The 26550-nt window shown below is 43.2% G+C and overlaps 1 protein-coding gene across 1 annotated transcript in view; it reads left to right on the top strand.

Moving 5' to 3' along the window:
- Positions 1-26550, top strand: part of igdcc4 (immunoglobulin superfamily, DCC subclass, member 4) — a 60575-nt gene that overhangs the window by 20545 nt on the left and 13480 nt on the right. The window contains exons 2-9 of the mRNA XM_080884605.1: positions 2889-3203; positions 8442-8583; positions 9873-10006; positions 22035-22169; positions 22987-23139; positions 24492-24902; positions 24987-25151; positions 25852-25989. Of these exons, the coding sequence (XP_080740731.1) occupies positions 2889-3203; positions 8442-8583; positions 9873-10006; positions 22035-22169; positions 22987-23139; positions 24492-24902; positions 24987-25151; positions 25852-25989 (1593 nt within the window). The remainder of the gene's footprint in view (positions 1-2888; positions 3204-8441; positions 8584-9872; positions 10007-22034; positions 22170-22986; positions 23140-24491; positions 24903-24986; positions 25152-25851; positions 25990-26550) is intronic.

Raw genomic sequence — 26550 nt, 5'->3', positions numbered from 1 at the left:
AGGGAAAGCAAGGGGCCACGGAGGTGATCTGTGACTGTGCATGCTGACTTGCACACATGTGAGTGCACGACACACAACAATATGTTGATCTTTTTGAGTTGTTTGCATGTGGTTCCTGCATGTGTTTTGGGTGCATGGTTGTGCATGCATGTTAATGTCGTCTCAATGGCAGATGTGTGTGTATCAGAGTGCTGTGCAACAACCTTTCTCAGCATTACCCAGCCTCTTCATCAGGAAGTGTCTGTGGGGGGTCAGGCCTCATTTAATCAAAGAAAAATTCCATCTCCCATTAACTTAATTAATCCAACAGCAGAGAAAGACAAGCTGAAAGAAACCTGACTGTGTGTGAGTGAGGGAGAGAGACAGTCTTTTAAGATGAATTCACAAAGCGTGGTAATAAGATCTGCAGAGAAGATGTTTAAATTATATGAAATTACATCAAGACATACATTAAGTCATGTGTCTGGATAAAAATGTAAACATAAATATTTATTTATAGCCTTCATTTATATATTCATTTGCTAGTTTGAAACCACTTACATAGACAGAGCTTAGAAAAAATGCTTGTGTGAATAGGTGTGAATCAGTGAACGCGGCAAGTTGAGCAAAATGCTTTGAGTGCTGAGATAGAGTAGGAAAGCACTATATAAGAACCAGTTCATTTACCATTTGCCATTCAAAAGAGAATGACTCAAATAAAAGTAGCCATCGTACTGTAATGATCACAGTATATGTATTTATGTTTGTATGGTCCCCACCTTCTGATAGAGAAGTGGATCAGTCTTGATCAAACTTTGCATTAACATTGCCTAAGGCACTGTGTTCACAGTGCACACATTTGTTGATGTTTAGAGTGCGCATGCTACTTTTGTTTTATTTATGCATTTTTGGGAATGTTGTGTACTTTAACAGTCAGGCAATTTTTTTTTTACTCTTCCCAAGTGACTGAGTGTCTGCTGATTATCGATCAAGTTACTGAAATAACCATAAAAACCACTATAAAAATGCTTACAGTCTAGAAAGTTTTTATCATTTATCCAATGATAAAAAGACTAAGTGAGGACGGGTGAGCACCATCATGTCATGGAGACACTTCATCAAGCAACCCATTGGATATTAAATTATTTATAGCCATGATTCAAAATTGATGTTTCGATATTTATTTATTTATTCTTCATTTTATATATTGATATTGTTCAAAATATGACATCTCGCAAATTTGTCATATTTGTCAGTTACTGACTCTTAAGTCTTTATTTTTTTTTAAATGGAAAAATGTTTAATTTGCCAACATTTTACCTAACACCCAGACAAAGACCTGTATGCACTTGTGGCGTTTGGTCCCTTTGTCTCTGAGCTGTATATACATCTTCCTTCATGGGGTTATGTGATATTGACTGTAGGGATGGAACAATGGCTTGACATGAAAAATGTAATTACATGCAGCAATAAAATCGTTAAACTTAAAATGTCTGTCACATTTTTAATGATCAACAACTACTGCTGCCCTAGTAAACTAGTATGCAACAGTCAACTTAGTGACCTAGCCATCACAATCTAGTCCTTATCGAAATCTCTCAGATCCTTCTGCTTGTCCATTTTTCCTGCTTCCAACTCATTGACTTCCAATACAGCCTGACAGGTGCTCCTGTAGTAAGATGATGAATGCTGTTTAATTTTATTAGGCTTTTTTGTGGTTGGTTTGTGAATATGTATGTTCTCTTTTCTTTTCAATTATTAAAAACAAGCAATTAAAAAAAAAGAACAAAACATGTTTAAATGTGACCATTTTGGATACTTATACTACTATGGAAGTTTCACTTGCTCCACTAAATGCTGTGCAGTATTGCTCTACTGAAGACATAAATGTCATCTTGCTACTTCTTCACGGAAGCAATGTGTTTCAGCATTATTGACCCTTGCATTTTTTGGTTTTCTTTGTATGTTTCTAATGCACTCCGTCTACCTCATAAATGATAATTATGTGCTATAATTTCTTGCAAAAGCTGATATTCCTTGAATCTTCCATCTCCAGATCTCTTGACCTTCGTCTCTTTAATTCTTTTTCTCCTTAGATAGCTTTTCTGTTTTTTTTTGTTTTTTTTGTCTTGATCTTGTTATTTATACAAGTATTTCAAAGGACAGGTTTTTATGCCTACCCTCTCCCCTCCTTTCTCTATAATGAGGGGGTGTGTTGGGTGAGTGGATGGTGCTGGAGGTGGTGGGGTGAGGCAATAAAGAAAGGCCATAAAGTAAACCATGCTGATGCACAATGGAGGGGGAAAAATGTTCTATGAGAATATTTATTTACTTTCACCGTTATCTGAAGCTTTTCTCTGATAAGTATGTAGTGTTTCACATTAAATCATTGTTTCATGACAATTTGTTTTGCATGGAAAATTTATCATCATTTAACATTCCTTTGACTACAGTTTATACAGCATTCAGCTGCTCACTCTGACCTCTCACTCCAGGACTTCCCCTCTCTCACTGACTTTAATGTCCTGCTGCTGACATACAAATCTCTTCATGCCCTATGCGCCCATTTCATTTGCAGAGTTTCTCCCCCTCCTCCTCTGGGCTTCTCTCTGTCCCCAAAACACCCTACTTCTGGTATGCACTACCCTACTCCATCTGTGCTGCCAGTGCTATCAACTCTTTTGAAGTTATGGTGAGGGACTACGCTATAAAACGACTTTGCCTTTTTAGAAAGTAAAACTAATCAGATCAGTGAGTATAGTTAATGTTGTTCATAGCATAGCTGTGATGATGTTCACAGAGCAATAAAAATACAAGAATGCCATTTATTTATTAGAATAAAAACACATTGAGGTTTACTAAAAGTACAGAGCAAAGTTAACAACCTTGTCTTCCTTTGTTCTGCATAGAAAAGCTGGTTTCCGTGGAGCTGAGCTGCGGCGCTGGACCCAGCCATGTAGTGTTGGAACCAGGTTTGCCCCTCTTGCTGGACTGCAATCTGGGGGCCAGTGATACACCCTTCAATGTCTCCTGGCTAAAGGATGGACAGCCACTACTTCCAGAGGGGAATGACTACCTTCAGTATTTGGTCAATGGATCCGTTCTCCTGATGCCAACGTCTAGGGATGGCCAGTCTCCCCATGGTGTGGCGGGGGCTTACAGCTGTGTGACTGGCAGCAGCCTTGGAGCGCTGATGAGCCGGACTGTGAATGTGCTCCTAGCAAGTAGGTATCCCTGGTTACTTTTAAGGGCTATGGTCAAGTTAGTTAAGATAGTTAAGTTTGCTGAAGACTCAGAATTTTCATTTGGTACATTGTGAGAGAATTGTGATCTCTGTGTCTGTACATTTTGTAGAAAGTTTGTTAATAGTTTACTTTTTCTTACCAGTAAGACTATTTTGATTAAAAAATATATTAGCCATAGTGTCTGTCACATCCTAGATATTCTAAAGACTGAAATCAGAGACAAGCAAAGATGCAGAAGTCGAGTTTCTTCTCAGACTGATTTAATGACACACTGCAGCGTGCTAAAAAAAAGACTCTTGTGAAATTTTGCTCATTTATGCCAAGATTTACTTCCTACCTGAGTATTAATTAGTGAATTGTAGTGACATCTGTTTCCAGTCTTTATTCTAAACCAACATGACCTATTGTAGCTTCAAAATCATCCTAATTATGTGACAGCACAGTCTCACAAAGGCATGCACATGTCTGACCACTTCTGACTATACCTGAGAAATGGTGAAATGATTACACAAGTGTTGTTGTTTGTCTGCGAGTGTTTGAATGGTCAACATGTTTAATGCTGCAGTATATTCAATAAAACAAAATAAGAATATTGGTATCCTTTATGCATCTGCTTGCTGTAGAATACATGGATACACATGTATATTGAAGAATAGCAACTGAATTTTTCTGTTTTATCAAGGGAATTTCTTTTGCATGGATGGGCATTGACTTGCTTCTCTTCGGCCTCAGATAGGAAGTAACAAGTGTCTTGGGATGAGGTATACTCTGCAACAGAGTAAATGAGGGGGAAAGGATGGAAATAAAAAAAGGAAGAAGAGAAATATGGGGGTATGAAAAATGAGAGTACAGGCTGTAGTTTTTAATCGCCCCTCCAAAGAGGCCTCTTTCTCTCACTCTCCTAAGTGGTAGTCTTTATTTAGCCATTAGCTTTGTATAAAATGAGACAGTATCCTCTGTGGATGCCCCTTCTTTTGTCAGCTGTCACATGCCTATTTATAAGGATCTCTTGTTTGACAGACAATGAGGACTAAAGGGAAGGGAGGGGGTATGTTGGATGAATGGTGGGAAGGCAGACAAGGCTGAAGAGAGTTTGTGATGATGGTGAAAGGAAAGGCTTCTGAGACCATTAAGAATGACCTTCAGTTTGCACGCATGTGTGTATAGGTGTGTGGTGTCTTTATTAAATTACTTGCGAGAGGCTATGAGATAGATGTGACCACTGGGAAGGAGGATGAAGCCGAAATGCCTCAGCACTAACATTGAGTGGATATTCTTAGATCTTACAGTACGGGCCTACATTGGTAGGAATGACACTGAAAAACTGACTGTAGCTGAGACTGCATCTGTGAAAAAACATTAAGAAAACCAGCTGCTTCGGCGTTCCTGCCGAAATATATGATGTGTGTTGTTAAGGCAGACACAGTAAAAGAGATTTCCTTCTCTGTACATACAAATCAATGTCACATACAAATCAGCCTCTAATTCCGTCTTCTTTAAATGACAGAGGCAGCATACTGAGTGCAAATCACATTTTTCAAATCCATTCACAGGTAAATTATGATGATGGTTAAAAAAGCTGCTTTTTGTCTTAATTTGAGCAATTAACCTTTCTTATTATGAGACTTCTGCGGGGAATGTCAATATTTTCTAACTCTAGCTTCTGCAACCCATTTCAAAAAACAGTTGATGTCTTAACAAGGAAAAAAAACACACACAATTTTATGTCTTGTTGCAGGCTTCAGTTGTGGATAATGTCTATGAATGTTTTTCGTATTTAGTATTTTTCCTGCCTGTAATTGCATGATTTTAAAAGGTGTCTTATCATAAGTCGACTCGGTATTAATGCAGACACCCCATGCCAATATGAGCAGTGAAAGAGAATGTGGAGAATAGCTTTTCAAAGCTCGATAAGAAATACTAGTTCAAAGACATCTAGCATTACAACAAGAACTCTACATTGAAAGGCTTCTACTTAATGAAAGTCATTGCAGAAATACTGTAAAGGGCTTCCTTTTGTCACTACTAGTGCAGTACCTGCTTTCAAAGGCATGTTAGAATCAGCAAAAGTAGATAACACCGTCATTTGAGTTTTCTTTGGAGCAAATAATGCTATCTAAACTTCAAAAGCGTCAAAGAGAAGTCTGACATCATCTCATCTCTGAGATCACATGTCAGGTGACCTATCTATGGCCATTTCATAGATGATGTTGCAGAACAGGAAAGCCCCAAACGACTTCAAACACAACACAGCACTTACTATTGTCCCTCAATGCACCCACCAAGTCTGAAGTGGATCAGATGGACAGCTGTTGCAACGGACAAAGAATACTCACACGTACAAATACACAGACTTCTTCATTTATCAGAGAGGTTGAAGGACATTTCTGCCTATTTGTTAAAACAGACAGAAATGCACATGTTTTACAGCAGCTATTGCAAATATCTGTTGAAGCAGGAAGGGTGGCATGCTTGTTGAGTTGTGGTAATCAGATTTAAAGTTGGGAAGCACACAGGTCACAGGTTGAATTATCTGGTTTCACAAGGGGAGGAGGAAAATACTGCAATCTGATAGCTCTGGGGCCAAAGGGTAGGGCAGGGATAGAGGGATGGACAAAGACAGAGTTGGGGTAAAATCACCAGCAGCAGTGACAAAAAAAAAAGCCAAGTACTGAGATGAGATAAATGAGAGTGAGAGAGCAAAGAAATGTGAGATTTTTTTTCTCTATTTTTACCACGCACATTGAGGGGTTAAAGTTTACATAGAGCAATGCCCAAGGATTTGCCTGAAAATGTTACTTATATAGAAAGACTTTGTTGCTAGGAAACAATTGGTCATATTTCGACCCTATGATTTGGTATACCACCTTTAGCTGGGAACGTTACAATGAAAAATTTCCCAGTGTGTCAGGACAAGTCCTTTCAGTGTTAACTCCGCAGCATCTGACTCTGTGATCTGTATGTAACTGGATGGATCTGCCTTGGAATTTCATCACAGGTGTCAGGACACTCATGGAGCTCTGGGGAAAAAAGGCTAATATGAATATACTCTGACACAATGGACGTAGAAGCCCAGCAAGTCGCCATTGTTCGATCCCAGCATGAGTAAAGTGTCGTCTCTAAACACTCGTCTCCCCCCCCCTTGCATTAATGTTGAATGGCTAATGCACATTCGCTTATCAGCTGTTGTTCACCGCTCTGCAGAAACCCTCCTGTGCACACATACACTTGTGAACATGGCTGCATACAGTGCTTCAGAAATGTAATCATAAGCTGTCCGTGTGCAGGCATTAGAGAACAAGTAGCAGGGCACACCGGCACTTAAATTTACAAATGTACACACACCCACGCACGCTCATTGAGCGTGTCATCCTATCAGGCTGTCTGGCAGTGTTACAGGTTGTGTGTGTTTACATGAGAGAATCATGCTGTAATGGCTGGAAGTGGCAGAGGTTAATCATCAACGGCTCTTCCATGACTTGCTACGCAACAGTCAGTGTGAGATTGTCTGAAATGAATCAAATCCATTTTGCTACTATGACCAAGCATCTCTGTCAGCCTGTGTGTACTCATTGAGAAACTTTGTTCCCTCAGCACAGTGGGAAAACACAGATGGACAGTTTGTTGACATGACTAACAGTTGGAGTGATAGGGCCTAGGGTGATTTTGGATAGCCTGTCCAGTGTCTCCTCCTCAGCTTACAGTGGTTTGGAGAAAATCTTGTACAAAAAATCAGGATGGTGTGAGTTTACAAATCTTGAGCCTACCATGTGATTGGCTGCAGCTATGGCTATGGTTTAAGCTTAGTGATTTTGGTCATTTCTCTACATTTAGTTAGCAGACTTATGTTAACTTATGTTTCTCAACTGATACTGGAAAGGTTACAATGCTAAAATCCATCTAGTCTACTAAATAGTTTAATTTGGGTTTGTACGAAGACCTTTGTTATTCCTAGATAATTTAATGAATCTACTGAACACAACAATAGACCTGTCATGTCGAAATTTTGGGGTTTGAATTTAATTTCTTAATATTTATTAGATGGCCTGGCATTTGCCTTTCATGTGATAAGTAGCAGAAATTCTATTTTTAAATACACAGTGGAGGGGATAAATGTAGGACGTCTATCTTCAGAATATTTCAGAAAACTTTATTAATAGCTGCTGTTTCACACATTCACACATTTATGTTTGTGACACTTTTGGGTGATGTTTACATGTTTTGAGGCTGTGCAAATCCAGTTTGGCAATTAGTTCCACAAGGAGAAAGTGTTTTATGTAAACCAGAAAGACTGGCTGATTAGATGCCTCTGCTTATTTAACATTCAAAGAAACACATATGATATTATTATGATATTACAGTAAATTTTTACAGCCTATTATGTGGTTAATGTAATTACACACTGGATTTTCTAGCCATTTTATGTTTTGGGCATTTTTATTGTCCCTTGTGCTTATTTCTTTGTTTCTTACTTTTCTCCTCTTAGAGTTGCCTTCCCCGACTTCTTTCTCTGCACTTTCCTTTGATCCACCCCCACTCCCCTACTTCTCAGTCAGGGCTACAAACTAAGAGGCTGGGACAGCCAGTCTGTTTTGTTCTCTCTTCCAACAGCCTGTTGGGGTCAGAGGTTAGAGGCCCTCAGACGGTACTCACTGCTGCCCCCTGGTGCTCAGCTTTACATTCAGAGGGAAGCATTCCCGTGTCTGTGATTGTATAAAGACTGAAAACTGGAGTCCTGCCAAGAGTCGACCTGGACAGACAAATAGAGCCAAGCCTGATTAAGTCCCTAAATTTCTCCTAATCAGGACATTCAAGGGCATTTAAACGGCCTCAACAAGTCTTTAATCAAATTACAAAAATTAAAACAGCACCACTGAAAGCCCTACAATGGGTGTAATACAAACACTGGAAGTCTTAAATACAGACTGCAGAAGTGACATTCACGTACAATTCACATTCACTGGGTTGTCTGAACAAAGCTGTAAGTAGAATAAATGATGAGGTTAGTACTGTTTGTATTAAGTTACGACTTGAGCTATCAAGTGTGAGCTATCGAGTGTGTAGATCCCTTGCACTGGTTTTGCAGCCATGGATAAGTGCACTAGGTATGCTGAAGATATGCTGGAGAAATTGTGGACCATGGCCAGATGTAATACCAGGTGTGGGCAGACGCTTTGATCAATAACCCTCTGAACTATATCATTACTGTACCTGCAGGTCTGTCGAAGTTCCGTCTGGAGCCATCTCCACAAAAAGTGCCCACAGGAGGGGCTGCCCGCTTTGAATGCCAAATTGAAGGAATACCAACCCCTGTTATTACCTGGGAAAAAGATGAAGTAGCGATTCCTGAGGGAACAAGGTAACTATGGAGTTCTGCTTTGGCTTTTTATTGTATGTTAAATATTCCCAATGATCTGCATTTTGTATATGATTTCATATTGATTTACTCACTATAACTGTGTACAAGAGTGTTTGGATGTTGCCCTCCATTTGAATTCTTTGAGTTTGGATGTTGCTGCTAGTTACTAAAGACATGTCAGTCTTTTGTTCAAAACAAGAATGCGAATTTTGTTTGTCCCTGAATGTAGCTGCTTCAGTTTTTAATGGAAATGCAGAATGGTATGGTAATCATAAAGGAACAGCCACATCATGATAGCCACATCCTTGAACAGTCTCTCTCCCAGTTTTCTCACACATATATTCCCATTTAATGGATCACTTAACAATATCGACATTTCTCCTGACCCTGGAATTTGTTTCCAGCCTTATTACGTCAGGCAAAGTGTTAATGGCTGCTGTAGCCTTGCTTGACCCACAACCAGCTTGCTCCTCATAAGGTCTTATTGGTGGGACATGGCTCTTCCACCTCAGGCTCTAATAATGTCGTTAAACTAAAATCAACCAAAAAATGGTTCAAGCATCACTAGCTTTTCTCTTTCATAATATGTGTGTTTAATGTTATTTATCTATCCAAATTTTCTCATTATAAATGATGCTTTCTCTTATTACCGCTTTCTTTTTGGATCCTTTGTTTTCTGGTACCTCTTATTATTCTCCTTGTCTCCTCTTCTTATCTCCTTTACACTCGCCTGCTCTTTTATCCTTCATGAACAGACTACCGCTGGTCACATTATGGTCAGATTAATAGCCTATGATAACAGCTATAAGAGGTGGTGTGATGGCTTTATATTGCCTGGGTTCCACTGGTCTGATTTGCCTGTCTGAAGTAATGACCTCTGTAGGGGAGGGAGAGGCAATGATATAAAATATGGGAAGTATTAACAGTGCAGAGAGATTCTGTATGCAAAACACATGTTACACATATTACAGTGTAGCCATTAAAACAGCCTTCATTTGGGGTATTTTGTGATACTATGAAAAGCTTACATCCCAAAGTTCTAGAATTGCAGTTATTTTGTGTTGTCTGACTCAGCTCTAAAGTGGTTGTACACAAAGGTACTTTCTCCTGAACAAAGATGGTGTCTTATGGGGACTCAGGAGCAGCAACCTACAAAGCTGATCACCTGAATGCTTCATCCTATGGGGCACTAAGCCATTTATATAACCTTATCTTTCATTCTCTCTGCTATTCCTTCTAAATCCTTCTTTCTCTGTCATCTCTGTCTCTATTTTTATTGTGTGCAACAGATTCATTTCCCTTCCTAATGGGGTGCTCCAGATTCTGGAGGTGACCAAGGATGATGAGGGTGTCTACCGCTGTGTTGCATCCAATTCTGCCGGGAAGGACATCAGTCATGAAGCCAGACTCTCTGTCACCACAGGTAAGGCCTGTTGCAGTCCTTTATAGTGTTTGGATTGACAGGCAGGTACCACTGAGAACTCCTATCTTTCCATTCTTATGAGTTTTGGCTTAAAATTCATTGGATATATTTACAGCTAACAAAATGACACTTGAGGAGTTTTCATGTCATGTGAGTTTATAGCTGTAGTGAGTTTTAAAGCACATTTTGAATTATTATATTAATTATAATTATTTTTTTACATTTCTTTTTTCTGCCCAAAAGTCAATTTGATGTATTTAAAGTCTTCAGCTTACGCTTGTGTGAAATGGATATGCATATTGGGACATGATTGGCTTCTGACATGACAGGCTCAGAAATCATAATGGTACATCATGCTGATGTCTCAAGGTGATCACAGAGAAACTTGTCACCTTCAGCAGATGAATTAGCAAACAGCCTTCTAGTTTCAAACTGCACCAACATCAATCTGTAGAGTGAAGGTCACACATCCGAGTGATGCACTTTCTATGGCAGCAGCTTTACACTGTAATGGAATGCATTACAAGAAAGTACAGTGCATCTGTTGGTGTTGAAAATACATTTCTAAATGATATTTTTACTCTGATTATTTCAGGACTGTGGTCACTTTAAATCTAGGAACAGCTGATACTATACATATACAGTAAACCAACTAATGTCAGTGAATAGAGACTGCACATCATATAGCTCTGTGCATTAATTTTTTACACGATGTTTCCAACCTATTTTCGAACCATGATCTACTTTTAAAATTACCAATCTGCCAAGATATGTCAATCCAATCAGAGAGCCCTAACCAATACTGATTGCCTACCAACATGTTTAACATGCACACAGTAAATTTGAAAGCAGCACAGATACAGTTAAGTCTATAATATGTTTGACAAGAACAGCTTCACTTGAGTCATAATCATTATTTGATTGCAGAGAGTCCTCCATTTTCAGAGGCTCAAAATTAATGCCGACAAGCAATTTCATGGCCAGGTGTAGCCTGTTACTTTGTTATTTCATGAGAAATGAAGCAGTAATTCTAATATGAGGTCCAGAGAGATGTGCAAGTGAGGAACGCTATTGTAAAAACAAACAAAATCAACCTATCAGAAAGATTCTAAAAACTTTAGAGAGGCCGAATCAATGATCTGGAGGAATGCAAAGCCCAGTTCTGGTCTTTCAGACAAGAACTCAGTTTCACAATGAGTTGATATGAAACTGGATTCACAACAAGGTGCAAACTACTGATTACACTCAAGCACATAATGGCCAGATTAGACTTTGCCATAAAAAAACATCTTAAAGAGTCAAAACTATGGTTGGACAGAAAAAAAATAACCTGTGCCAGAATGATGGGAAAGGAAAAGTATGCAGAAGGAAAGGAGCAGCCAATGATCCGAAGCATACCGCAGGATCTGCCAAATATGTGGTAGGTAATGCTATAGCATGGGGATGCATGGCTGCCAGTGGAATTGGGTCATTAGTGTTTATTAATGATGTGACTGCTGAAGGAAGAAGTAGGATGAATTCTGAAGTGCACAGGGCTATACTCTCTGCTCAGATTAAGCCAAACTGATAGAACAGTGCTTCACAATGGATAATGACCCAAAGCATAATGCCAAAGCAACTCAGGGGTTTCTCCGTCATTAAATATGAGACTTAATGCAGAAAGACCCACAAATAAGCAGTAACTGAAGGTGGCTCCAGTAAAGGCCAAGCAGACCATCTCAAGTGAAGAAACACAGTATTTGGTGATGTTCATGTGTCGTAATCTTCAGGTGGTCGTTGACTGGAAAAGCTTTTAAAAAAAATCTTTTCGGTTTACAACGAAGCTATTTTGAGCCTCTGAAAATGGATAATTGCATAAAATTGTATAAAATGGCTGTAGTTCTGAAATAATTGAGGTCATTTTTTGAGTGGAGTGGTCAGTGCGCCCCAGGGTGGCTGTGGCTACAATGTAGCTTGCCATCACCAGTGTGTGAATGGGTGGATGACTGGTTGTGCTTTGGGGTCCTTAGGGACAAGTAAAGCGCTATTCAAATACAGGCCATTTACCATTAATGTTTTCTTAAATGCTTGTTCTCTAAGTTCTCTAAATGGAATGTAAATATATTTCTCTGTCTTACTTGAATCCCCGGTACTGAGAGGAGGCAACTACTCACTTGTAGTCTGGATAGGTGCTCTTCCATCATTGTGAAACTGCATGAGTTGATGATCTTCTTGGAAGATACAGCATATTTACACAAATGTGTTGATCAAAACCGATTTCAAATTCAAGGCACATCTTCTAAGGTTGGAATACTTTTTCTCTTGAAGTAGATTCTAGAACTTTCCATTAATACCAGCTGACCCGAGTGTTATTTTGCAGTGTGAGAATCTCATTCTCAGCAGAATTACCCAGTTAGAAGGGTGATACTGCTTTGCAGGTAATGCAACATCAGAACCTGCACCACTCTGAAAAGGCAAATAACTGTTTTCAAACCAACTAGGCTGGGTGCATAGTGAGTAAATTACTTCTTAGATTCAGGTAAAATGTTCTGAACTTGACTCTTCATATTATGTATTTTGTCCTGATATTAAAGCTACACAGGCAACAGCACTGCAGCCCACTTGAAATCAATTGTAGCTTGCTTTCAGATTTGTTTACTGAGCTGATCATGCTGATTACATATTTATCCTCACCCTGCCACTCTAACTTGAACTCACTGAGTAGGGCAATAAGATCTTGCAGGAACGCTATATTCGAAAGCAACTAGTATCTGCCTAGAAGTGCATATTACGCATGTGTTGAAAGATTAAGAATTCTTGGATTTAAGGCAAGAGCTCAGTTCTTGGCTAAATCATTGCCAAAAACGGACCTCTGCTCATCCATCTGACATGTACAGTAGTAGCTCCGTATGCCTCTTTCAACTTAACTCCAAGTGACGTTCAAAACAACCCTGTCGCTCCAACACAGCGTCTGGTATAATTCTGTTGAATTATACAACTCTAATCAAGGAAGTCTGGGGAAAAAAAACACTGTGATGTTTGTTGAAAAGAACATTACTGCACTGGCACAGTCTAATCAAAAAGCATGTTTAAATGTGAAGATAAATGCTGTTTTATTATTCTTGGGACTGTTTTATAATTCTTGTTTTTTGTTTTTTTGTTTTTTTGACTTTATCTTCATTATTTTCAGTAACTAATCTTCAGTGGGTCAAAGCAAAATGGTTGTTCTGAACTGATGTCTAAGACTAAGCTTTTGTGTATAATGTCAAGCACTTTAAGCTTATTGTAATGACCTGGCTGGGGTTGTTAGCCAGGTGCATTCTGGGTATTGCGTTGTCTCTGTGTTTTCTATCGTTCTGCTAGTTCATATGTGTTTGATTTGCATGTTGTGTTAGTGTTATGTTAATGTAAGCCACAGTGAAGTTGATGTGTGTTCTGTGGAGGGGGGTGAATTGGCATGGTTGGCTGACATCGCGACTCTATGTGGTGGGAGCGTGATAGGGGTTCGGTGTCAGCAGTGTTACGTTGTGTGAAAAAAGATGGCAAATAAATGACTGGTGTGAACCACTACTGCCTCCTGCTGGATCATTTGGGGATTATCAGTCTGCTGAGACGCTCGGGGTTGTGCGGTGTATGAGGCACGAGCGCTCTCCATTCGCTGTGAAGTTTAGCGATAGCTGCTAGCGCCCCGCTAGCCGTTTTAGCTAGTGAGCAGTTTAGCCAGTTTAGCTCCACTAACCCACGGTCGTTACAATTGGTGTCAGAAGTGGGATTCATGAGTGTCTAGCAGACACTATGGAGCCGACCATAGGCGAATTAGAGCGTGTAATCCGAGACAACAGCTCGCTTCTGGAAAGCATGGCTGCCGAGACCCAGCGGAGAAGACCCGAGCTGGGGCGGCCAGAGGGCCACAGCGCGCCCCGGAACAGCCACCCCCTGCTCTCCCTGCGACGGGAGGGGATTCCTGGGGCCGCACCACAGCTTCCTGGCAGGACGGCTGCTAAGCTACAGCACTACACTGGGGCGACGCAGCTGGAGCCGTATCTGGCCCAAGTCACGCTGGCTGCCACTCACAACGGGTGGGGTCAAGAAGAGACTGCCACCCACCTGGCGCTTGCACTGGAGGGCCCAGCGCTCCAGGTTCTGCTGGACCTGCCCCCAGAGGAGCAGCGCGACCTCCGGGCCTTGACCACGGCGCTCGGCAGACGGTTTGGACAGAGACCACCAGCCGAACAGAGCAGGGAGGAGCTGGCTTGCCGACGCCGACGCGAGGGAGAGAGCCTGGGGTCCTTTGCTGCGGACGTCCGCCTCTATGCCCGACGGGGCTACCCGACATTCCCAGGAGCGGCACGAGAGGAGCTGGGTCTCCACGCCTTCCTGAGGGGCCTCACACCGGAGAGGCTGCGACAGCATGTCCGGCTGTCATCCCCCCGAGACCTGGAGGAGGCACTGAGGGAGGCTGAGCGGGCTGAGGAGGTGCTGCGGGGCGAGCCAGGGACCCGACGATCGGCCAGGATGGTCGAGCGAGAGATGAACGCGTCCCAGTCGGATGAGGAGGAGGAGGCCAGACGAGCCCAATCAGAGGCAGTTCCACGTCGGAGGCGCCGGACGGACTGCTGTTATCAGTGCGGGGAACCTGGTCACCTCGCCCGGAACTGTCCCGCACCTAGTCCTCGGAGCCGAGTGACATCACCGACGGGAAACGGCCACGGGGTGGGACAGTGAGGGAACCCCCACCCCAATCGTTAAACCCTCTCCATGACACTCATCCCGTGGTGGGCCGCTGTGGGTCCACCCGTGGACTGTACCTGGACTGTATAGTTGATGGACGGTCTTGCCGGGCCCTGGTAGACACGGGGTCCACCATCTGCTTGCTGCGAAGGGGGGTGCTCCCGGAGACGGGTGGCTCATTGCCAAAAGACTGGACCCCTACTCACACAGCGTTGTACACTGTCACAGGAGAAAAGACTGTGATGCCGGGGAAAAAGACTCTGCAGGTGGTGGTGGGAACGAACAGTGTGAACCATGAGTTCTGGCTTGCCGACATAACTGACGAGTGCATTGTTGGACTGGACTTGCTGGCCCACTGGGGGGCACGGGTCGATGTACCGGGAGTTGCCATCCACCTTGGTGCTGAGACCGTGCAGCTTCAAGTGGGCCGCGGTAGCCAGGGACAGACCCCCACCCCACCAGCACCCCCAAAGCCCTTACGCCCCGCAGCTCCATGCCACAGCCAGGGGCCGAGGGCGGCAGGGGTGCGGAAGAGGACCCAGGGGGTGGACGTAAGCAGGGCCAACATCCCGCAGCCAGAGTCGCCGCCTAGCTCGGCAGTCTCCCCGTCACCTGAGACTGTCGCGGCAGTAGAGGAGCTTGGGCGGCGAAGTGGGGTGCACCTCAGTGCGACACAGCAGCAGCAGTTGCAGAGCCTCTTGGCAGAGTTTATGGACACTTTTGCCGCCAGGGAAGAGGACTGCACAAGGACGGGCCTGGTGCAACACACTATAGACACTGGAGCAGCTGCTCCAATCCGGCTGCGGCCCCACCGCCTGCCCCTCGCCAAACGCCAAGCTGCCGAGGGACTGATAAAAGAGATGGCAGCTAATGGCGTCATTGAACCCTCGGATAGTCCATGGGCCGCATCTATGGTTATGGTGCGGAAGAAAACAGGGGGGTGGCGCCCTTGTGTGGACTACAGGCGTCTGAACGCGGTCACCCGCAAGGACTCTTACCCGTTACCTCGCATCGATGACGCACTGGATTACATCGCTGGGTCCAGTTGGTTCAGCTCGCTAGACCTCCGCAGTGGGTACTGGCAGGTGGAGCTCGCTGCCGAGGCGCGGCCCAAGACTGCATTCACCATAGGGCAAGGACTGTGGCAGTTTAAGGTGATGCCTTTTGGACTATGCAATGCACCAGCCACGTTCGAAAGGTTAATGGAAAGGGTCCTCAAAGACATTCCCCGTGCCCGCTGCGTGGTCTATTTGGATGACTTGCTGACTCATGCTAAGGACTTTGAACAGGCCGTGGCCAACCTACGAGAGGTTCTGACTGCCATCCGCGGGGCCGGACTAAAGCTGAACCCGGCCAAGTGCAACCTTCTTGCTCGCCAGGTGAAGTTCCTGGGACATGTGGTGAGCGAACAGGGGGTGGCTACTGACCCCGAGAAGGTGGTTGCTGTGGGGGACTGGCCTACCCCATCGAACGTCGCCGAGCTACGAAGCTTCCTGGGGCTGGCCTCCTATTACAGGAGGTTTGTAAAAGACTTTGCCACCGTCGCTAGCCCCTTGCATCAGTTGACAAACAAGGGTCAGCGGTTTGGTTGGACGGAGGGCTGTGCAACGGCTTTCGAGCAGCTGAAAACTGCCCTTGTGAGTGCCCCGGTCTTGGCGTATCCTGACCCCAGCCAGCCTTTCCTTTTGGACACCGACGCCAGCAACGTGGGGGTCGGAGCGGTGCTCTCCCAGAGGGGAGAGGCTGAGGAGCGAGTGGTGGCATACTACAGCTGCAGCCTCAGCCGGGCCGAGAGGAATTACTGTGTTACCCGGCGTGAGCTGTTGGCTGTGGTCCTGGCGGTTCGTCACTTCCGACCTTACCTCCTGGGCACTAAGTTCCTGCTCAGGACAGACCACGCCAGCCTAACCTGGATGCTGAACTTTCGCCAGCCAGAGGGTCAGGTGGCCCGGTGGCTGGAAATACTACAAGAGTACGACTTTGAGGCCCAGCACCGACCAGGGCGGCAACACGCCAACGCTGACGCCCTGTCCAGGCGCCCCTGTTCTGCGGATGAGTGCCGGTACTGCAGGCGCATGGAGGAGCTGGACCGGGGTCCGACATCGGCAGCAGCAGAACCTGAGGGTGTGGATGAAGGGCAGGAACCTTTCACCGCGGCGGAGCTACAGCAGCACCAGGTGAGCGATCCAGCGCTGGAGATGGTGAGGGACTGGATGGAGGCAGGGACACGGCCAGACTGGTCCGCCGTGTCTTCCCAAGGGCCCGAGACAAAGTCGCTGTACTCCCAGTGGAACAGCCTGGAGCTCCATGGCGGTGTAATCTACCGGCGGTGGCGAGCGCCAGACGGGGGAGGCGACATACTCCAGCTCCTGGTTCCCCGGGCCTTGCGGCCTGAGGTCCTCCGCTGGGTCCATGGGGCTGCAGGTACTGGCCATTTTGGGAATGGCAAGACGTTGCGACGGCTGAGACGGCGGTTCTACTGGCCGGGGTGTCGTCAGGACGTGGAGATCCACGTCCACTGCTGTGACGACTGCATGGCGCAGAAAGGTCCCAGCCAGCGCTCCCATGCCCCATTGCAGCAATACCTAGTTGGGGCGCCAATGGAGCGGATCGGAGTGGATATCCTGGGTCCATTCCCTGTTACTGATGCCGGCAACCGGTATGTCCTGGTCGCGATGGATTATTTCTCAAAGTGGCCAGAGGCGTACGCGGTGCCGGATCAGAGTGCGGTGACGACGGCGCGGACTCTGGTGGATGAGATGTTCACGCGGTTTGGTGTACCGGAGGAGCTCCATAGCGACCAAGGGAGGAACTTTGAGAGCCAGGTGCTGGGAGAAGTGTGTCGGAGGCTGGGGGTGAGAAAAACGAGGACCACCCCCCTCCATCCTCAGAGCGATGGTCTGGTTGAGCGGTTCAACCGCACGCTGGCCACCCAGCTGGCCATCCTGACCAGCCAACATCAGAGGGACTGGGACCAACACCTGCCCCTTGTTTTGTGGGCATATCGAACAGCAGTGCAGGAGTCAAGTCAGTGTACTCCTGCGGCGTTGATGTTCGGAAGGGAGCTCCGGACCCCGGTGGACTTGGTGTTCGGAGCGCCCCCTGAGCCGGAGATTGCTGGTGGACCAGAGATGGACTACTTCCGGCGGCTCAGGGAGCGGTTGCACACGGTGCATCAACTGGCAAGACGGACATTGGAGGGAGCCGGGGCCCGCCAGAAACGGGCGTATGATACCCGTGCGCACGGTCCTATGCTGGGGGCCGGAGATCGGGTCTGGGTGTTCTGCCCCCAGAGGAAGCGGGGGCTGACCCCCAAGCTCATGAGCCACTGGCAAGGCCCGGGCGAAATCCTGGAACAGCTGTCGGAGGTGGTCTTCAGAGTCCGGATGCCGGGGCGGGGAAGGCGGGTGGTGCTACACAAGGACCGGCTGGCGCCATACCATCCGCTTGCCCCCAACCCGCAGGCTGGTGTGCAGCCTGGGGACTCCTCGCCCCCTACGCCCGGCCCGGAGGGGGGCGCCATGGATTCCCAGTCGAGGCCGAAGCGTACTCGACGCCGGCCCGGACATTTGCTGGACTACATTGTGGACAGTTAAGGTTGTGGGGACACTGAACCTTTTTGGGAGGGGGCTGTGTAATGACCTGGCTGGGGTTGTTAGCCAGGTGCATTCTGGGTATTGCGTTGTCTCTGTGTTTTCTATCGTTCTGCTAGTTCATATGTGTTTGATTTGCATGTTGTGTTAGTGTTATGTTAATGTAAGCCACAGTGAAGTTGATGTATGTTCTGTGGAGGGGGGTGAATTGGCATGGTTGGCTGACACCGCGACTCTATGTGGTGGGAGCGTGATAGGGGTTCGGTGTCAGCAGTGTTACGTTGTGTGAAAAAAGATGGCAAATAAATGACTGGTGTGAACCACTACTGCCTCCTGCTGGATCATTTGGGGATTATCAGTCTGCTGAGACGCTCGGGGTCGCGCGGTGTATGAGGCACGAGCGCTCTCCATTCGCTGTGAAGTTTAGCGATAGCTGCTAGCGCCCCGCTAGCCGTTTTAGCTAGTGAGCAGTTTAGCCAGTTTAGCTCCACTAACCCACGGTCGTTACATTATGTTGTGTATGAAATTGCATGCATTTGCCTTGCCTGACCTTCACAATACATTTTTTCCAGTATATACAGTAAAAAGAAGCTTTCATGCTGTGATCGTTTGCAGACTATAATATACTTCTATATGGCTCCTGGCATTGGTCTTGGTCTCCCAAGTGTCTGGCACTATGTTTTGTTCATAATGTCAGTCGCTGATCAAGGCTCATTCTCCCTATCTGATAAAACATATTGGAAGTTATTGAATAATTACAACAAAGTTTAAACTTAAATCACTGCTAATCTGTTGGGAAGTTTGTATGCTCCACAGCAAAAACTGTCAGAAGGCTACCCCATAATGTTGATTCTGTTCATCTGGAGGTAACGTTTTTAGTCCTTGAAAGATTTTTTCATTCATCCAAGTGACTTCTTCTGTCTCATCTGACTGCAGGCTTCCCCAACCTTTAAATTATTACATTTGCATAATGACTGAAACTAGCACCACTGAAGGTCAGGCACGGCACCATTGACTAAAACGTAGTCAGTGGTGCTAGTTTTGGTCAAATGTACTGTTAATAAGGTAACAGAAACTTGCAGACAGCTTAAAAGTGAGTCAAGAAGTCACTGTGATGAGTGATGAAACATTTCACCAACTGAAGATGATATGTCCAGATGAACAGAATCAATTTTCTCTCCTTACTGAGTAGGTAGGGATCATTTTGAAAATTTGCTGTAGAAATGAATGAATGCTCACATTTAAAATGACATAGATGCATAGATACTTTCCTCCTGTGGCCTTCTGTCGCAGGAGGGGACTACTTAAGTCCTTATTGCAATTCATTACATGAAACAGATGTCAGGTCTAATGCCATCACTTAATTTGTTATCACATCTATGAAAACAAATGGGTCAACACCCATAATGGAGTTTTTACAGCTTGATATTGAGGTCATCACTTCATATACTTAATTCACATAGAGGATAGAGGACATTTAGCTGCTTTAAACCAACAATTTCTAGTTTCCTCTATTTTCTTTACAGTCTTTATTTTATTATTTTTTTTACCGCACCCACACAGGCCCTATATGAAGGTACACCATCCAGTGCAGTCCTTACAAAAGCAATATGACCCACTTAAGCTTTAAGCATAACCAAGGCATAACTTTGTAGTCCTGATTATTAATTTATAATGTGTTTGCAGAATGGCAGGCATCTGTCCTGAACATTACCATTATGAGCAGCTGATGAGTGAGTGAGTGAGTGAGTGGAAAGGCCAACTCACATCAGATGTACCTTAGCAAAAACATTGAAGCAATTTGTGTCTCTTCAACCCATAGACAATACACTTTGAATAATAACGTAAAGGTCTGTTAAGGTGAAGATGGGTATATCTTAGGTCTGTGAGTTTAACCATCCTATTGCCTGACCCATTTACTGTGTGTTCTCCTTTTTCTTTGGATAGTAAGTCTCTTTATCGTTTACAAACCCAATTCCTAACAAGTTTGGGTGTTGTATAAAATGTAAATAAAAGAACAGAATGCAATGATTTACAAATTTTATAAAGCCATATTTTATTCACATAATAATGTAGAAAACACATTAAATGCTTAAACTGAGAGTATGTACCATTTAAGAAAAAAAATATATATATATAATTTTTTTTTCTTTTTTTTTTTCAATCTCATTTTGAATTTAAAGAGAGCAACACATGTCAAAAAAGTTGGGAGAGGGTCATCTTTATCATTGTGTAGCATCTCCTCTTCTTTTAACCACAGCCCATAAACATCTGGTAACTGAGGAGACCAGTTACTGGACTTCTGGGAGAGGAATGTGGTTTATTATTGTCTGATTATGTTGCTATAAAAACCACACCTTTCAGCACAGATGGTGCCTTTCTACATGTGCAAACTTCCAGTTCCTTTGGCAGTGATGCACCATCATGCCAGCAGACATGCAGGCTTCTGAACAGAGCATTGATAAGATGCTGGATTGTCACTCTCCTCTAGTTTAGAACATGTGGGTGTGAGGCCATAACAGAACCATGTCTGTTTTTAATGGAATGCCCCCTCAGGGCCCGAAGATCATGGGCAACCAGTATTCCTTTTTTGCCTCGTCCTAGATATTTCATCAGATTCTTTTTATGATGATATTATATGCTGTAAATAATAAGGCATGAGTCTTAAGAATTTTACCCTGAGAACCATAATTCTGAAATTGTTCCATAATTCATAGAAAGATTTTCGCAGATTGCTGAATGTCTGCCATCTTTAGTTCTGGGAGAATTTTCCTCTCCCAAGATGTTCTTTTTATACCCAATTGCATTACCGATCTGTTGCAAAGCAAATGAGCTATTCAAATATATTTCATAAAGTAAGAAACTGCCTCTGTTTTATCATTCAATATGTTTTTATGTGCTTTTGGGAATTAAATGCGGGTTTATGAGATTTGCGCCCAACCTTTTCAGAAATTAGTTTGTAGAAGCATCACTTATGTTCTCCCCTCAGTCAAGCATTCTGTGTAGGCTTGATTTCTGGTGTATGTCCAAAATCTGTTAGTGAAGGTTCACATTGCTCCATGTAAATAATAACATTCCAGTGTCCATCCTACCAAATGCTTAATGTCAAACACTTTCTGGTCATATCTACATCCACCATTTTAATGAGTCTGGAGGACTCAAATGTTTCAATGCAAGCCTCTAAAGGTTGATTCTGTTCATCTGGACGTAGCATTTTCAGTGGGAGAAATGCAAATATACTGTTTATAAGATTGAGGAAACCTGCAGTCAGCTGAGACTGAAGAAGTCACTTGGATGAGTGACGAAACGTTTCTCCCACAAAACGCTACGTCCAGATGAACAGAATCAACCTTTGGAGATTTACTTACCTGGATGATTGAGAATGCATCAAGACGTTTCAATGCAAGCTGTATGAATTTCTCTGAATACAGATTCAAACCTCTCTGCAGTTTAGCCTGAAGGCAGGGTAGGATTTAAATGAAATACAGAACACAATTTTTCTAAATACTTGATAATGATTTTATTTGTATATATGCAAATCTGACTGATGCAAAACTGCTGTGACAGCTACTTGGTTTAAAAAGTGTGTATTTGAATTGTTAACAGAGCTGTAAATCTTGGCAGCAACCCTGAAGAGCGAGATCAGGATCAATGGGTTCACCACTGTCTAATGTGATATTTACTGGTCCAGACTGCCAAAGCTTACATTTCTTTCGCTGACATAGGCTCGACCGAAGCCCTGAACAGAGTTGTGATTGTGGCACCACCTCAGAATGCTTCAGTTGTGCTTGGACATCCTGCCGTGATGGAGTGTATGGCTCAAGGCCAGCCGAAACCACTGGTGTCCTGGAGCAGACAAGGTAATACTGGCAAATTATCTTACACTTTTCTCTCTGTGCCTCTTAGCCTATTGTTTTTGTACTCTACTGCATCTGTCTGTCATTATCAGTGCCTCACTCGCCGTTTATCTGCCAAACACACGCAAAGAACAAACATCAGCAAGTGAGGATCAGATTTGCAGTAGCTGCAGGTGTAAAGTTGATATTAGCTGTCTCTTGTCAACTGCTTTATCCTGCATTGAGTCATGCTTTACATAAGGTGATTTGTCACATCAATTCATTCGCACCTCCACCATTTGTCCACACCCACCCATACACACACATGAAATGTTAATGGGGAAAAAATCCTTTCACATCCTGTGACTCAGCAACATTTGAATTTGCAAAGAATCATTGTTAGAATCAATTCTTAGAAGACTATATATGCATTGGTCATTCTGGTTATCATTTGCAACGTGGCCGTTGGAGCTTAAATACTGACCATTTCTTTTTCACCTCGTATTTTTTAGTTGGTGGCCATAAATCCTCCTCAAAATGGCGGACAAAGTAAATAAGGGTCTATATAGTGAATAGGGAATGATTTCACACAGAGCCTAGGAGTGTGCCAATGCAGAGAGCTCAGTGATCCCAGACTGAAAAGTCACAGAGCCACCTGTTGGTCAGTTTTTGTGATTACAGGTCAAATCCCTCCATGCTCAAAGCAACATCTCTGTCTTTTGTGCTGTTTCTCAGGCAACTGAAAGCCTGCGAAATGAGCTCAATTTTTCTCAAGGCCAGTGTCCTTTTTCTCCCATCAGCACGATCTCCTTTGTTCTCTCTTGCTTTCTTCTTTGATCAGACGGAAAGCCCATGTCTACTGATGTGGTCGTCCTTGCAACAAACCTGGTGATTAGAGACACAAGGCGTCACCATGCTGGTGTTTATGTCTGCCGAGCCAACAAGCCCAGGACCAGAGAGTTTGTCATTGCTGCTGCTGAGCTGCAAGTACCCGGTAGGAGTTGTGTTATGTTCTCTATATTAAGATTAAAGCTTTTTCATGGAGACACCAATGTCAAAAGGTTGGTTCTCAATTTAAGGCATTTCTGAAGGAGCACTGGCTTTCACATAGACCTCTGTTCATTAATCAGGAGGAGGAGAAAGAAAATAAGGAATCATACATAAACCACAGTCTCTTAAATCTTCAATAAATATAACACTCTCCGTTATGGAATTGTTCGTCTAACTGCTAATGTTAATGTCAAAGAGCTCTTTTAAAAAGATGGGCATGCCTAGCTGGTGTCTGTTAAATTAGATGAATTAATATATTATATTAAAGATGGACTATTAAAAACCAAAACTAGCAAAGCTCATTTTGATTTTAAATTGAAAATGTGTTTTACTTAGCAATTTTAACTTTGGCTTGAAACATTTAACATAAATGTGTCTGGCCTTCTCACTTGCTGGTGAATATCTATAAACTGACATTCGGTTTGATTTTTGGTACAGGAAGTTCTTCACTCTCTGGTTCATGCTTCTTCTCATTTTTTGACAATAATTAAGTAGTTATTATTAATATTATTATTACTAATAGTAGTTGTAGTAGTAGTAGGATTAGCAGTATATTGTTTTGTAAGACATGTCATTCACAATGCAAGTAAAGGAGGCAAAAAGACTTCTGCATTGCATATTGGGAGGTGTAGGCTAAAACTTAGAGTTGTGATAGCTTCATGTTACTTTAAAAAACATGTCTATAATAAAACTGAAAGATGCACTTCTTGCAAATTCCATGCACCTACTGTTATTAGTTTTCTCAAAAATGTTTTATTAGATGTTTTCTCTTCTTTTTCTAAGGGTCCACATTAAAATCTCATTATCATGAAAAAAGTACAAGCGCTAGGTCCCTCCAGTTTTTTCATGGTGAAGATCTGGTACTCTGGCTCTATGAATTTTCATTAAAGTATGCTTTTCCTCAAGTATGACAACATGTACCAAATCCAAATGAGCATTTTTAGAGAAAGCCTCTTAAGGAAACAAGGCTATAAAAATGCCTACAAGCCTACCTACATCTGTTGAAATACTTGACAGTAGGGACCTGAAATGTTCCATAGTTCCTATTAACCCACTTAATCCCAAATTTTTCCTTGCAAAATAAGTGCATGCATTTTACATGCACTTTACATGCACTACACACAATATGTGCAATTGTAATAGGGGGGTTAAAACGGCAACAATTGTCGCCGGTGGGATTAAAAGGGTTACGAAGTGTATCTTTCAATTTTTTCAGGCAAAGCTGAGGTGTTCAGATGGTAGCCACTTCATGAACTGACATGGAATGACCTCAGACTTTTTCTTCTAATTCTCCAGCCCCCCCAGTGATTCTTCAGGGCCCAGAGACAGTGTCCCTCTCCCGGGGAAACACAGCCAGGTTTTTGTGTAACAGCTCTGGAGAACCTCCTCCAGTGTTGCACTGGTTGAAGAATGGCCAGCCTATAAAGTCATTCAGACGAGTAAAGACCCAAAGCCCCGGAGTCCTGCTAATTAACCAGCTGGCTCTGGAAGATGCAGGCTACTACCAGTGCATAGCAGAGAACTGGCTTGGCACAGCCTGTGCGACTGCCAGGCTGACGGTCATTGTGAGGGAAGGTCTGCCCAGCCCTCCTCGCCACCTTTCTGCTACACCATACTCCAGCACAACTGCCCTGCTCAGCTGGGAGAAACCTGAGTACAACTCAGATCAAATCATTGGCTACTCGGTGCACTGCCACAGCACTGCAGGTCTGTCTTTGTGTCACAAATCTGTGTATGTGAGGCCACATGGCAAGCATGCTTACATTTGATTTGAACGTTTTCAACTTTCAGGCTCTGATAACGGGGAATATGAATTTGCAATGAACAATGACACCACTGAATATCTCTTCAGAGAGCTTCTGCCCCATACTACCTACACATTATTTGTGGTGGCTTACTCTCCCATGGGTGCTAGCAGCCCGTCTCTGCCTATCACTGTAGAGATGCTGGAGGATGGTGAGTAATCACACTGATATACAGATAAAATAGAGCTGCAAAGGTATAGTAAGAACAGCCTGAGTTGCTTCAGTCACTCAAAGAAGATATATTATAAGCTTGTCAACCTTGCAACTACTCAGGACATTTAAGCGCTCATGAGTCATTACTATTGTTGCACGCGTCAGATTCCATTCAGTCTTTTAAATCACGTTTAAAAACGTATTTGTTTGATCTGGCATTTAAGGCGAATTAGGGTAATTTACATCTGGCTCTGTATTTAGATTATGTAATTATCTTATATTTTATATATTTGTAATTTATATTTTATTGTGATTTTATTTGTACTGCGATTTTACTGGAAAGCACTTTGGTGTACTTTGGTCTTAAAAATGTGCTATATAAATAAATTTTGATTGATTGATTGATTGATTGATTGACTATTAGTGGTATCACTGAAAAAGACGTAGTATGTAAACTCAATTGAGCATTTTCCTTTCAACTGTTATTCAAAGTGCAATTCAAATTTCCATACCATTGCCACATAAATGCAGTACACATTTAATTAAACATTAAAAAAAATCTTGTGATGCTTAAAGTTTGACAAAATATGAATTGGACAACTTGTGTTTTTCTTCTGTCCAGTAACCATGCACATCTATAGCATAGGTTTCTTATATGTGTCAGAAATCTCACTTGATTCTTTTTTTCCTTCTTGAAGTGCCAAGTGCCCCTCCTCAGTTGTATATAGCTAGCACTTCCCGCACAGACGTCAAGGTGAAGTGGCATCCGTTGTCCTCAGAGCAGAGTCGTGGAGTTGTTACCCACTACCGCATTGAGTACAGCATTTTAGATCAGCGTAAGTGTCCTAACATAAGCTGCACAGAGAAAACAAGAAATACTAGCAGCTGACTCGTCGCACCTGTTGCCCAATAGCACTTTGGTTAATGTTCTTACATTTCTGTTGCTTTCTTGTTTGCCACTTTAATGACTTTTAATATAATACCTTTTTGTTTCTCAATACTTTTCATTTTCCATTGATTTATACATTAAAGTTTCTTTAGGTTGCATTTACTCAGTTCTTGAATGACAGTGTAAGTTGCCAAAACAAAATGCGAAAACCTTTGACGCATCTCTTATTCTTTGTATGTTATTAATGTAAATTATTTTTAGTGTGTAAGTTATTAAATGCAGAATAGTTCAAATAATTATTAAAACAACTTAATAGGAGTAATGTTAATCATATTTATGAAAAATAGAGCCCACATTCCATAGAACATAAAGAGAACATTTACATTTTATATGTCTAACAGTCTGCTCATAGAAGAATATTTTTTAATCATCAAATATCTTTATCAGTCTTAAAAATCCTATAATAGTCGTGCTCTATTCATGGCTCACATCATTGGTATGTGTTCCC

Source organism: Rhamphochromis sp. 'chilingali' (genome assembly GCF_963969265.1).
Source record: "Rhamphochromis sp. 'chilingali' genome assembly, chromosome: 6".
Taxonomy (NCBI): domain Eukaryota; kingdom Metazoa; phylum Chordata; class Actinopteri; order Cichliformes; family Cichlidae; genus Rhamphochromis; species Rhamphochromis sp. 'chilingali'.
The sequence above is the reverse complement of the archived record's forward strand: the minus strand, read 5'-3'. Positions and strand labels throughout refer to the sequence as shown.